Source organism: Aristolochia californica, unplaced genomic scaffold, assembly GCF_029961685.1.
Source record: "Aristolochia californica isolate CCGP_79_NKW_82.1479 unplaced genomic scaffold, dmAriCali1.0.hap1 SCAF_7, whole genome shotgun sequence".
Taxonomy (NCBI): Eukaryota; Viridiplantae; Streptophyta; class Magnoliopsida; order Piperales; family Aristolochiaceae; genus Aristolochia; species Aristolochia californica.
The window spans coordinates 38471682-38485977 of NW_027182268.1; the positions used below are offsets into that span (position 1 = coordinate 38471682).

General features: G+C 39.8%; 3 protein-coding genes across 5 annotated transcripts; 1 reads left to right on the forward strand and 2 right to left on the reverse strand.

The window, feature by feature from the left end:
• The first annotated feature begins 2003 nt into the window (after positions 1-2003).
• On the forward strand, positions 2004-4035 carry LOC137936821 (uncharacterized). Its single transcript, XM_068781721.1, has 2 exons — positions 2004-2116; positions 2248-4035. Exon 2 carries the CDS (start codon positions 2273-2275, stop codon positions 3761-3763), a length of 1491 nt encoding a protein of 496 aa, XP_068637822.1. The 5' UTR covers positions 2004-2116; positions 2248-2272; the 3' UTR covers positions 3764-4035.
• Positions 4036-5657: 1622 nt separating this feature from the next.
• On the reverse strand, positions 5658-9639 carry LOC137937741 (G-type lectin S-receptor-like serine/threonine-protein kinase SD3-1). The gene has a single exon (XM_068782894.1). It carries the CDS (start codon positions 8284-8286, stop codon positions 5974-5976), a length of 2313 nt encoding a protein of 770 aa, XP_068638995.1. The 5' UTR covers positions 8287-9639; the 3' UTR covers positions 5658-5973.
• A 2241-nt stretch (positions 9640-11880) lies between these two features.
• Positions 11881-13895, reverse strand: LOC137936905 (uncharacterized). 3 transcript variants are annotated; one of them, XM_068781870.1, is made up of 3 exons: positions 13788-13895; positions 12871-12962; positions 11882-12723 (listed from the first exon to the last, which is right to left on the reverse strand). In XM_068781870.1, the coding sequence occupies exons 1-3, from the start codon at positions 13799-13801 to the stop codon at positions 12185-12187; spliced, it is 645 nt and encodes a 214-aa protein (XP_068637971.1). In that variant the 5' UTR covers positions 13802-13895; the 3' UTR covers positions 11882-12184. The 3 variants fall into 3 exon arrangements, with proteins under 3 accessions (XP_068637970.1, XP_068637971.1, XP_068637969.1); XM_068781869.1 differs by having other exon boundaries at positions 11881-12947; positions 13788-13894; XM_068781868.1 differs by having other exon boundaries at positions 11885-12962.
• Positions 13896-14296: the final 401 nt, after the last annotated feature.

Genomic DNA, 14296 nt, shown 5'->3' on the forward strand with positions numbered 1-14296 from the left:
TAGCTTTTCTCGATGCTTCTTCTCGTATTTGGTGACTATTTGAAATTCTATTAATCTTCTACTTTGAAATCTTTATTTGCTTATCATCTTTCATGTCATAAATATTGTTCTCATAATCTAATTAAACAATTCATTCTATAAAGAGTTTTTTTGGTAATCGGTCTTATGTAAAAGAGGAATCGATATTTGAAGCTATAAAGGTCAGACTATAAGAGGGGTTCGAGCTACGACAAAAAGTTTCAACTTTCGAGCAGTTTTATACCATCAAGAACGATATTTTATATGAAAAATTATATATCAAAGGAAATATTTGTAAGTTTATTGTCTTACCTTTCCATTCAATTCTAAATCTGAGTTTTCTACAGGGTGATATTGATATCGAAAGAGTCAATGGTCATATTGGCCAAAGAAAAAAAAAGTATTTAGTTCGGCCAGATTAAGGAGTCTAAAATCTATCAGATTATTTCTCTCAAAATAAGTATATTTTATGAATAAAAATTATATTTGGATGAAAGGTATCGAAGTCTAGCTTCATAAAGAGAAAAATTTATATCAATTTGATATATATTTAAGGAGATATTGATATTCTCATTGGAGTCAGCAAGGGTCAAACTACAGAATAAAGAAAATCAAGAGGTCATAAAAGATCGAAGAATGAATATTTGTAAGTAAAATTGGGTATCAATTTAAACATCTTTGGGTCTAGTTTCATAGTCAATAAACTGTTTGTGATTCTAAACTATATTTTTGGAGATATCAATATCATAAGTACCAAATGTCAGTTTTACCAAAAATCTTTCATTTTTTTCTTATTTCCTCTCTCTCCATGCATTGATATGAATTGAGTTTCTTTTTTCTCATAAAATTCAATTTTTTAGCCAAAATTCTCTTCTTATTAGAGAGTTTTGGTCAGACTTAATCACTCAATGATGTACTCATTTCAGATATGCAATATCTTCAATGTTGTTTTCAACTTTTGCATTTTTTTTACTTAGTTGTATATCTTTCATATAGTTAACTCCAAAAAATTGTGGTCACTCCAAAAATTTATATTTGGTCCAAATTATTAAGTTTTACCATTATAGTATCCCTTAGTTTTTTTTTTTTTTTAAATGTCACTTTGGAAGTATGAATATTACATAGTCACCTCCTTCCGATTAAAGTTGTTTTCTCTAGTATTTCTTTAGTTTATCTTTTTGTGTTTTTATCACTTCTTTGCAACTCCTAGACCCACAACCTAAAAAGTATAAGAGTGTGTCCAATATCCAATTTGAGTGAAGTATTTTATTTTTTACCCAAGAGGTGATTTGTGTTTGAGTTACCCTTAAAAAGTATTTTACGCTCTTACTCCTTTTTGTCATTATAGTAATCACCGAGAGAAGAGAAAATCTCATTTGCCCTTTCTTTTGTTCTCCACACCTTTTCATCAACCGTCTAATATGGTTGACGGTTGTTGACCCAACCCTCGGTCCCCCTAGGACCGAGTCAAGGCGAATCTGACCCAACCCCTCCTTACACCCCTGCCCTGGGGGCTAGTGTCTTATTGAAATCTAGGTATGTAACAATATGCCCCCTCAACCCTTTAACATACATATGTGTCTCACAATTTTAGGACACCTTCCATTACCTTGTATTCAAATTTGAATGGAATTCATTCCTCGATATGCAAAACCAGTCTCTACTTAACCAAATTTAAGTAGAGAACAAATTATATTGGATTTAATGGGAGTTAGGTCACACTTGAAATATTAAAACTCAATAATCACATTTAGAAATATGCCAAAATTTAAGTCTATAATAAATTACAGGAATCGTGTACTTGAAACGTACCCTTAAAATTTGTACTATGAATTATTTAATAATTTACATGTATATTAAAAGTTTACTTGAAACGTACCTCGCTAGACGGCGGCTTTCCACGTAAGCACGTGTCAAGAGGCCTGTAATTTAAGAATCAAGAAAAGCCATGGTGGGTTGGTTTCCAGAGTCGGGGTTGACGCGTTAAGAATCAAGAAAAGCGAGGAGGGTGGTTTTGGTTTCCAGAGTCAGGGTTGACGCGTTACGACTGGTCGTCTTGCCGCAGAAAACCTTCGTTTTAGGTACTTGCTGAGTTGAGGTAAGGATCTTCCCTTCTTCAGCACCGATGGTTTTGTCGACTGCGTTTGTGATGTCTTTCGATTGCCTATTTTGCTTTTGATTCTGTACATATATGTTTCTGCTCTGAATCCCCAATTTTTCACCACGAAGGCGCTAACCCTAATATCAAGAAACAATGCTTCAGTCGCCGGGCCATTCTCCCCGTTACATCTCTCTCTCACCCTCCGCAGAAAGCTCCATCGATATCCCCGTTGCTTCTTCCTCTTCTGACCGAACTGTTAGAAAGAGCCCCCTTGTCCTCGATGAAGATTATTATGTTTCTGCTATTGAAAAAATCATTGAAAGAGATTACTTTCCCGACATTCCGAAGCTACGGGACCGTATCGATTGGCTTGAGGCTGTCCGGTCCGGCGATCCTGTACAAATCCGTGATGCCCAATTGAAGATCATCGAACGACGAGCCGGCTCGGGTGGTACAAGAGTGGTTTCTGACAATACCGATGGTAATATTCGGACCCCTGCCTCCAGCTTCTTGGTCTCGTCACTCGCTCCCACTCCTTCTGATTCAGAAAAGACCCCATCTAATCTCCCGCGTGATCTATCCTCTAGGGGAGAATCCCTGTCGAACGGCTCGGTTGATGTTTCTTTGTCACTGGATGAGTTCTTTCGGAGGTACACAAGTGAGGATAATGATAGCTTTTCGAAAATTATGGAGAAGGTTAATAGGAAAAGAAAGGAGAGATACGGGTATTTGATGGATGGAGAAAAAGAAGACGTGAAGGTCCCCAAAACCCAGAAGAGAGATCGTATAACTGATGGATATGGTACTTCTGATCAGCCTGTGAGTACCTTGGACAGTTGGAAGTACGCTGCCAAGAATCTTTTGATGTATGATTCAACTTGTCGTGATGAAGCTCCTTTAACTGAAGAAGAAAGAGCAGAGAGATTAAAGGGTCTAACAAAGGAAATTAACCGCTCTAGCACGAGATTCCATGGGAAGATGTTGGATTCCAGACCAAAGGAGGAAGAGAATGTTGCTATTCTTTATACCCCTGTGGCAGGGTCTACCCCTGCTGTGGTGCTCTTTGCAGACCGTGAAGCAGAAAGATCAAAGAAGTATGACTTGGAAGATTTAAGGAAAACCCCAAATCCGTTCTATGCAGAATCAAATAAAAAGTCAGACAATGGTTTTAGTTTTGTTAGAACTCCTTCACCTGCACCAGGTGTCGATGGGTCCCCTTTTATTACATGGGGGGAGATAGAAGGCACCCCGTTGAGGTTAGAGCCTGAGGACACACCCATTGACATTGGTAGTGGTGACGGCCCCCACTTTAAGATTCCAAACCAGCCACCTAGGGATTTGAAGGCCCATTCACTGTCAAGGGATGCTGCACGTAAATTAAGAGAAAGGTCAAAGATGTTTCAGAAGCCTCCTTTGCCCTCTCCTGCTAGAGGGGGCAGTATGAGCCCAAGTGTTCGAACACTTTCACCAGCTGCTCAGAAGTTTGTGAGAAATGCTATAGCAAAGTCTTCATGTTCTGTTGATGAAAGCCTTAGAGCAAGTTACCGTGGATCAAGTCCTGTGATAGGGACTCCAAAGGCTGGGCAAAGTGTGACAAGATTTGGAAGAGATTGGAGCATTGGGTTCAGGTCACCTTCAGTATGAGAGCGCTTCCATTGACTGAAGATTTCTGTCTTTTGTATGTTAATCTTTTCTCCTTTTGGACTTCAGAAATTTGTAATGGTAAAACAGTGCTTCTGTACACCACATATTCAATGGAACTGTTTTATACACATTGTCTTTTAAAATTGATAAGGTGTCCTACTGATTGTGCTTGCAATACAGGTTATCTACTATCCTATTTCAGGCATCATTTTAAGTACTTTTACAATTCTTTGTGGAGTGATTGACAGAATACTGCTGAGCCAAAAAAAATCTGGGATAAGTTTGCTGTGCATGGGATGTAACATATATAAGAAGCTGTTGCTTTTTCACCAATTAGGTAAATATTATTTTCTGGGTTTCAGTAACCAATAAATAATGTTTTCTGTGTTTGAGTTTTGATGGATAAAAATATAGCGTTGATTAGGTTCAGAATCGGTCACTTAGCTCAGTACTAAATGCCATTCTAGAACACATCCTTCATTGGAAAAGCTTTTTGTCTCCTTCAGTTTGTCCCGCTTCACTGGGCGCTGGACATCTCAATATGTTTCCCAGATTCATCTTGGGGCTTTTCAGTGCTTTGTAAATTTAAAATTATGGGGCACAGTTAGCAGCTCTCACTGTCTAATATGCTGAACACATGGTCTTCAATGTCAAGTGGAAAGTAGGGGACCTTCCAGATGCTTAGGGTGTCCCCAGCACTGCATATGTGTGGATGCTTTCATTGTTCAGAATTAGGCCCTTTTTATGTGTGAAGAGTCCCATGCAGACTTCTTTTTATATTTATGTTCATTTATCTTCTTTTTTTTTTATAAATACCCGAATCCTTTGTTTCATTGCATTTTGATCACTTCGCACATGCATAGATTTGTTAGTGGACAGAAGGAGCCATTGAATTAAACAAGACGAAGAAATACAGCTCGTGTTGACAGTGTCAGAAGCAAATTTTACAGTCTCTTACAGTTGATTACAGCTTTTGCATCCTGTCTTTCTAGTAAGATCACAGACTTTCAGGTCCCAAATCAAGAGAGATTTTGGTAAGGAGGCAGGAGACTGTATAGGGAATGCACCACAAACTGACTTATGAGTGCTTAGACCTTGTTTAGAGGAAGACACTGCAGAAAAGCCTTTCTGGCAGTAGCTGGTTCGTTGTTTATTTTGCCATTTCCTGACATAGTTAGAATCAATGTGCTAAGCTGCAGATTGGGCCTCACCTTTTTTTCTAGGAAATTTCTTTGTGAACTGAACTTGGAATGATTGCAAAGATCATGTTGAAGGTAAAGTTTTTGTACAAAGTCACTATGTTCATGAGGCCGTATGCATACCCCCCCCCCCCCCCCCCCCAAAAAAAAAAGGAAAAATGGAAAGGAAGCGGCTATCTGCATTGCCCACACTGTAAGCGAGTCTGAAAGAAATTGCTATTAAGGTGTATAGAAATGAAATTAACGAGTGATAGCATCCATGTGTATCTTACGACTTCATAAGAATCGTTAGGGAGGATAGCAGATTTGGGGTCTTGGGGTGCATGAGAATTTCTAAAAGCTGAGCGTTTTGAGTTCTCTAAAATGCTACATGTGGGCTAACGTTTTAGAAACTTTAGAAGAAAATAAAAAAATTCAATTTGTTTTTTTCATCTTATTGCCATTCCCTTGTGTTTCCCCTTGCGAATCAAAAAGTTCCCCTATGGCAATCTTAGGATGATTTCAACCTGTATCACGATTTTTGTTCAGTTAATGTTTACTAATGCCGCAAAGTTCCTGTCTTGCTCAAGCTTCTTCGCTTTTCGGCAGTAGCATGTTCCTGGGAACCGTGGCTTGCTTTCACCTGGATCTGGTGACATTAGTTCTATAGTCATATTTTTTAATTTTTTTTCGGTAAAGGGATCAATATGAACATCTATAGTCTCAAATAAATGGAAGAAGATACTATTCAGCTTTTCCTATTACATGACTAACATCACTTAGCATGGTCGCAGTTTGAGTTCTTCAAAAATTGTAGCGGCATGAAGGTAGAATAGCAGCTTTCGTTGAAAACAATAAGATTTGCTTGAGTTAAGAGCCCTCTGTTTTACAGTATTCATAGTTTGAAAAGACATCCATCGGAGCACCCTGAAGTCCTCGTTACTATCCCCCCTCTTGTTAACACTTCTCATGGGACATATACATCTCGGAGGAGTAAAGAGCGGTGGGAACCAACAATTCAGCAGTTAAGCTTTAGTCGGTTTCATAATCCAAAACCAATTGCAGATCTTGTCTTTCTGAAGATCTTTGCTGAGTGAATGGTGATGGTGGCAGGTCAACAGCTAGTGTGCCTTCTAATACCTTCACCACCTCCCCCATACCAGGTCTAAACCGTTCATCAGCTTGCACACACCAAAATGCAACTCTCAATGCTCGCTCTAGTTCTTCTGTATCCCACCCGCCATCCATTCGAGCATCCACCACCCTCCAGGCACACCCACTAGACCACTCAGCATATGCCCACCTACTTGTATCGACTGCCCCTACTCGTCCGCTTATCAGAGAGATGACCATCTCCCCAAACATTGCAACATCTTTTTCAGCAGCCCTGACGTCTGAGGAGGCAACACCCCGTACAACTTTCCCTAACCCAAACTCTGTCAATTTGGTTCCCATCTCTTCATCTAATACAACGTTTTGCAAACTCAAATTCCCATGATTCACAAATGTTCTACAGCCTGTATGCAAGTAGGTCATCGCCCTCGCTACTCCTACGCATATCTCCATCCTCTTTCTCCACATAAGCCTCTTGCTGAGCTTTGCATCTTCTAACCATTTTGCAACCGATCCATTCTTTGCATACTCATAGACCAAATATCTATGCTCTGACTCACAACAGTAGGCCTGCAACTTCACCAGATTTTTGTGATGTATGCTGCTGATGACTGAAACAGCACATTTGAAGTGCTTCTCGTCAGTATCTACCCCACATTGAGGGTCCTCGAGGTTTCTAATCACTACAGGCTGGTCGTCTGGCATGATACCCTTAAACATCATAGGCCCCAGTGGATTCTTGAAATTCTTGGTGATATCCTTGATTTCTGAGTAGGATAATGCAGTCAAACCTCTTGAATTCAACTCCTTAAAAGCTGAAATGCCTCTTTTCTCTATGAATGTTTTTCTTTTCAAGTAGATGCCAATACCAATCTGAATCAAAACAAAAGCAAATAATGTGCCTGAGACTGCTGCAATTAAGCAGTGTAAACAGAACCCCCTAGATTGTCTATTTTCAGGAGGTTGTGAGGAAGGTAGAGGAGGAGCAGGAAATGCAGCCATGGGATCTAAGCAGACCTTCACATATGAGATTGAAGTAATAGAGGGGTGCTCATAACCAGTGATGAAATGGGTCTGTTTGAACCGACACTCACCTGTTCCATCACTCATTACAGTCACTGAGTAACAAAGGGGATCATGGAGGCAAGATTTCCTACAGTCTTCTAAACTTGAACTGTTGACAAAATCATTTGGAGGATACAGTCCATACAGGAATGTGTGCCCGAGTGCAAACATGGTGAAACCAGAACTGCATTCCTGTCTGTAAGGTGCCAAACATTCTGAGTTTGGAACATTTCTGGGATGAAATGGGCACTTACAAATTGTTGCTGCTGACTCGTTGAAGACACAAATACCATGCAGCCCACATGTAGCAAAAACATTGCACTGATTTTTTACAGCTTGCCATACAGACCTCCATGACCTAGAATCTTCGCTCCACGAGTACATGCGAAGATTTCCATCCACATTTAACCTCAGAAACCGAAACATAACAGAAGAATCGTTGTGATCTAATGCAAAACTTGACAAAATGGGCCTCGATTTTTCGTCTAGAACCTGCAGAGCTCCATTTTCTGTGAAGACAGCTCCTATGATTGTTTGAGAGGAGGGACCACTTTCCCAGAATGTAACAGAAGTCTCCCAACTGAGCTTCAAATAGCCAGTAGTATTGATTGATAGAGAATAGTAGCTTGAGATGTGGTTTCTGCTGGCAGCTCGGAGAGTCTGTGGAACCAACAATCTTTGCCCAGGGAGAAGGGTGTCTGATGGGGTCCGAAAGCTGTCCCATACAATGTATTGATTTCTGTCCAGAAGGACAAGATTGCCATTATCCAACAGGCATGCTGAAGCAACAGAGAGATGACTGGTATTGCTGCTCCACACAGCAACACCCTTTGAAGAGTCGAAGAGAACAAGATCTCCAGCTGTAGTAAGATGGATATATGAATCGGAGCTTACCGAAACATCACCTCCTGCAATCCAAACCACTGTTTGCTCATGAAATGGGATTGAATCTGAATTGAACCGAATACCCAGATTGTACCCATTAGTCTGGTCCAAACGGTTGAAGAAGCCAAATGCAAAATAGCTATTTGGTGACACCCAATAGTTGTTTTCCAGGACATACATTTTGGACCCAAGGAGTACTTGAGCATTAACAACAGAACATAATAGAGCTAGCAGAAAACAGAGATAGAAAAGTAAATGGAGAAGAACCCTGCATCTAAACATCTCAAGCTATAATATGACACGGAGGATGAGGGAATGAGAAGGAAATACCCAACCTGCTCCAAACTCTTGGATCGAATGAGCAAGTCAGACCCCCGGAGAACTACTTGAATTATATATGCTCCTGAATCACTAAGGATCTTTTTAATCTAGAAACAACCAAAACTTGGAACATGGGTTTTAAAGCAAATTCAAGAACTGTTGCATTAATCTTCTGGAGAAGGAAAAGAATAAAAGATGATGAAGTTTGTTTATGGCAGCGAGAACGTGACCGTATCCCTCTTTAGAAAATGTTATACATGGGTGACTAGTAAAAAAACTAGCATGGACCAATTTGAGTTGATGAGTTAGATAAAAAATTAAAATATTGTACCAATAGCACTGAATTTAAGTGGAATGCAAACATGGTGCACATATAACCCTCTTCAAATTAGGAATTCCGGTGAAGTTGGCAGTAGTTGCATCCAATGTGGAAAGCAAGATTTCAAACTGAAAATTAGTACAATATGGATCGAGTCGATCAACTTTAGGTAAAAGTTCGGCCGGTCTAGCAAACTGGAGATTTTCTGTTAGAGAGATTCCTAGCTTAATCCATTACGATCATAGAAAACGGGAAGATTAAACTGCAAGCACTACAGAAATTCCTACTGAATCAACGAAACCCTAGATTGCATTAAATCGCCTCCATTTTTTTCCCAAAGCCGGCACGAGGGAAGAGCCGAAACAACAGAAATGTCAGATCTTTGAAAAATGCCAGTAAAAGAGAGGACTTTGAAAAGGTCTACTTCACAGAGAAATCGAGGAAAAAGCTTCAAAAAGCAGAAGCAATCGAAGATAGCGAGTTTTCTAAAGAAGAAGGCAGCTACAATGTAAGTAAACACCCACATTCAGGAAGAAATTCAACCAAAAAAGCACGAGCTGAGGAGAAGTCAAGAGACGCGAAACTTACTAAAATGAACCCAACGAAACGCCTGATACAGGAGAAAATAACACACATGCAGGAGATATACCTTAATTATTCAAGACGAGGCGCAACATTTCCTTTTTCAAGGGCACAAATAATACAAAGGAAGATGAATACTGGACCCCTTGAAGCTCGCATGGAAAGTGAGAAGATGACGAAGTAGTTCAGGCCTTTGGACAGAGATTTGGACAAGAGAACGAGAGGAGAAAGAGTGGTTAGACGTTCTGACAAGCTTGAAGACGAGAATCGGAAACCGCGATGCCGACTTACTGCCGTCGGGAGGCGGCAGAACGCAGGAAACCCGGCCGCTCCTTCAATGTATAAAGGGTATATTTCCTATTGGCCTCGCACTCACTCTCATCTGTAGCTCCGGACTTCAAACTCCAAAGGAAATTTGAAGTACAAATCGACCAGCAGTCTTGCACTTACAGCGTTGCCGGGTTCTCTCTCTGGCTCTCTCTCTCTCTCTCTCCTCTCTCTCTGATTCCAAGTTGGCATCTATATCAGTTTCCCTACTCACCGAACATGATTTCCAATCAAAATCCTTGACAACAAAGGAAAAAATCTGTTCCCAACTGAAGTCAAAGTACTGTTCACATAGCCATCACATCAGTTCTCTGTTGACGTAACAAAACATTCCACTCAGCCATTGACGATGGTGAGTCCTTGTTAAACCAGTGAAAACGAAACGAATACTAAATATGCTTCTATATTTTCTGGGGGTCAAGCCTTCAATTTGCAGATGACTTGAAGTGTTCAAAACCAGAACTGAGTGAACTATCGGCCGTAATTTCTTAATTTTTCGCCATATAATCATCAGGCCGGCGGTGATTAGGTACTTGGGTAAACAGTCTACTCTAGCAGCCAATGAGGTACACAGCGTTGCTCGCTGCAGGACTGGCAAATTATAATTTATCTTTCTTTCCATCCGCTCAACGTTGAATATCCTGGATCGATGACTACAGACAGACTACACAGATGGTTAAGCTTTCGACTTCCGAACTCGCAGGAGCCTTTATTTTTTTACCTACTCAGACAGACATGGCCTACGCAGCCAACCACTTTTGACTATTGAACATCTCAAGGTTCCGGTTGTGTTTATTTTGGTGAGAAAGGAAAAAAGCATTGAGAGCCCAGAAAAGGACACGAGACTGGTTTTCCGCCACTAAAATAGAGTGCAAACCAAGATCAGAAAGCTCTGTTCCAAAAGCACGCGAGTAAATTAATGGAGGATGCAAGTGTAGTGGGACGTGTGAAAAGAGGAAGGCAGAAAGTCTACAGTTTCATGTGACAACGGTGTGGAATTTGGCTGTGTACGAGGGATTGGGAGGGGCCAAAGGGCTTTTAGACAGTAGTCCACTAACAAATGTGGCCAAAGAAGACGACATGTTATCGTACTCCCACTTAATATGATTGAAATAATAAAGCTTGTTACCCAGCTTTTCTGGCCTTATCTTTATAGACAATGATATCAGATAAAAGCAGCTGTGTTTAAAGATTAAGAACCAAAAGAGAATCTATCCTCGATCAATATACAGGAAGGAGAGTACAAAGGGGCTAAGGGTGAAAATATAGAGCAGGAAGAGAAGCAGAAGAACATAAGAGTGGAGAAAGGGATTGGCAGAGTTAGGCCTAAGTTTCACAATTTTCTAAAACTTTTGTATGTTAAAGTCTCACCCTCCATAGGATTTGCTCTAAGGCCTAAACTTCAATTACCTGTCTCAGTTTCAGGATCTCACTTCACCTAATCATGGAGAAGAACCCTCTACAGCATTTTCCGTTTGCTAGTTCCAATGTTACTGCAGTAAATAAGAGCTTGCTCTCTTGAACACAGATATGATTTTGAAGTCTTAAGGCTCCGCATTGATTTGCTACAACCCCCAGAAATTTTCTCTACCCGTTTTATGTTCATCAAAATATTTGCAGTTCGGATCTGCAGGGACCAAGCTGTGACTATAACAGAATTATACATACAAAAGGAATAGGGGTAAAGGGCCAAACAGATTATATCTTGTAAGGTAAGTGCGTAAAAAAAGCAACTGATGCATGCTTGACAGGTAAACCATAGGCATGATATCAAACAGTGGTGAGATAACAGTGAGCAGGAATCTGTGTTCCAGTCAGAAAAAAAAAAAAAAAAAAATGAAAAGAGATAACAGCGGGTTTTACCTTTTCTGTAGAAAAAAAAAAAGCAGGTGAAATTTTTTATTTCAAAGCAAATCCTTTTTTTTAAGTTCATTCTCTATGGGTTTAACAATTAAGGGTTCATCACATACACGAAAACACTTCCAATATGTTTGAGCCAATATATGCTTCTTTTCCTGTTACCCACATTCAGCTATATTCCCCAATTAGAGCTAACCAAGCTCCTCCCTACTTCATCCACATCTCATGCGTAAGCAAATCCAAGATAAGAAGCATGAGTAGATCAGTTTCACGGAAGTTCAAGATGTGTAGTTTCACTTGGCAGAGAAATTACCTTATATAACTTCTCAAATTATTTCTTATGTCTATAAATGCAAGAGAGGTTGAAAGATATGCCTCTTTCGTTGTTTCCAGGAGCTTTTGAAGGGAAAAATAAAAGAGAAATTGTATAGAAATGTTCTTCCCCTGTTAAAAACACCAACTAGTCAAGCATCGTCTGTATCAATGTATTGTATGCAAGTTACATCTCTCCCTACTTTTTATGAAGACAGAATCAGAAGATAAAGAATGAAATAAGCTTTACACACAGAAAGACGAAAAACTATGACAAAATCAAATGCGGATACAAGTACTTACCTTTGTATTTCACTTTTACCCTAATTATTTTTACTAAAAAGAAAATAGAGAAAAATAAACAAGTGAAAAACTTGAATTATTATATGTCAAGTTCATGCCTAATTTCAGCAACTAACCAAATAAGTAGAAAACAATTAAAGTTCAACAAGGGAAAGACTAGGACCATACATTCTCAAGACTACAAAGTTGCTTTTTCTCATCCAGTGATGAAGGGAAAAGCTCAATATAGCGACTCCCAAGTGTCATTCTATCCTTCACCATTGCAGCCCTTGATTGTTCTGCATTTGCAAACTCCACAAACGCTTCCCCAGAAGGCCTTCCTTCAGAATTTAGCACAATATGAGTACAGTCCTCTGAAATATCAAAATCCTTGAAAAATTCTAAAATATCATCCTTTCCTGCTGAAAAGGGAAGCCCTCTCAATCGCAAGACCCCTGTATGTTCAGCTTCTTCCTTCCCTTCATCATAAGACCGTGCCCGTGAAACACTCCTCTTGGGAGAACCACCCCTCAATTCTGCCAACTCATTAGCCACTGCTTGATAATATTCTTGTCTTTTGCTCCGGAAGACCTCAATGTATCTCCGACCCATGTTTTGTCTATTTCTCTGAAGGGCATAATCCACTTGAAGAGGGAAGCCGAGAACACAAAATGCCGTTCCACTGAATCTGCCATGTTTGTGGATGAAAAGAACATCTACTATGTCAAGGCCATGGAAGAAGTCAGCTACATCACTTTCAGTGCAGTCAAAAGGGAGTCCACGTAAACGAACAACTGGGAAGGGAGGGGGCTCAGCCATATATGAAGATGAATATGAAGAAGCATTGTACAAGAGATTAGCACCTGGAGTACCCCCATAAAATGACTGGCTGGAGTCAACTAATCGCTGTCGTTTAGAACCCAATTCACGCCCATCGCCTCTGTCCATGTACTTCCTTCAGTTCCCCAGAAACCCATAAAAGCAACCCACCCGTTAATAAAACTTGAAGATTACCCAGAAAAGGAAAAGAACCTGGTTTATCTGTAATATTTTGAGATTTTTGAATAACAAGAGAACAAAAAGAGAAACAGACGAGCACGAAGGACCCCATTCTGGAATTTAAGCATGGTCCTCCATATATTGTTTTGTAAAATTCATGTTTTGACAGAATAACGATCAATGCACAAGTGGATTATGAGGGCTCAAAACAAAGGGAATCCCCAAGCCTTAATGATTATCATCTTTTGTGGACTGAGAGGAAACTGAAAATCGAGGTTCTCCATTATATAATATAAGTCCAATAAAAAAAACTGCAAAATTCTCTCCTAGAACAGAAACATATAGTACCCGTGAAACTGAATCAAGTTCGGGTTTTAAATCCAGAGTACAATTTGCAGCTGCAAAAATGAAAACAATAATTTCGTAGAAAGCAATTCGAAAGTAGTCAACGACGTGGCTGATATAGACAGTCAAAGCCCCAAACGGACTTAACTAGAGGCCTCCGATGAGTAATATACGGAATCTTGCCCTTCCTACAAAGAAGCCTTTCGATTAATGGTTAGAGAAAAAAAAAGACCCAGAAACCAGAGCTTTTGCATACATATTGGCTAAGAGTATACAAGTTTCAATTGCTGCGAAACTCCAATCATAACAATAACACGAACATGGATTTTGAGTACTACCATATCTACGAAAATTAATAAATGAATTCCAAACAACCCGATTAATAAACCTGCAACTGAATTGAACGAAGAACCCAAAGTAGAAGAAACCCTCTTACCCTCTAGCAAACATTCTACTTTCCCGAACGGCCCCGTTCCCAGTTTACCCTCTTCTGCCCCGTTCTTCCTCCGAGAAATTACGAAGAACCAAAACCGATCAAAAGCCAAAAAAGGCTTTTGTAGTTTCTTCGGACTTCCAGGTACGGTGCGTTTGTGCGAGTGAGAAGGTAGGGATGAACCCGGGTCAGGTTTGGACCTCGAAGCAGATTCTTGGAAACCTCACCCAATTAGCTCGGGGAAGCAATTTTGTATGTAATCCAATGATTGGTACTACGTCGAGTGAGTAAAATCGAATTCTTCCCTGAAGCTTGTCTGCAACTAGATTTTGAATCAAGATTAGTTATTCTACTCTAATATCATGTAAAAATGGATCAAAGCAATAGACATAATAAACACGTAGGAGTAATGTTTCCAAATTTCTCTTCTTTTCTTTGTTTTTTGTTATCGTATAAGGAGCATTATTTTATGATTTATACCAATTCGCCTAAGTAGGCCGTGGTTACAGAAG

Excerpts from the sequence above, each read along its gene's own strand:
- LOC137937741 (XM_068782894.1), bottom strand. The coding sequence starts at position 8,286 with ATGTTTAGATGCAGGGTTCTTCTCCATTTACTTTTCTATCTCTGTTTT.
- LOC137936821 (XM_068781721.1), top strand. The coding sequence starts at position 2,273 with ATGCTTCAGTCGCCGGGCCATTCTCCCCGTTACATCTCTCTCTCACCC.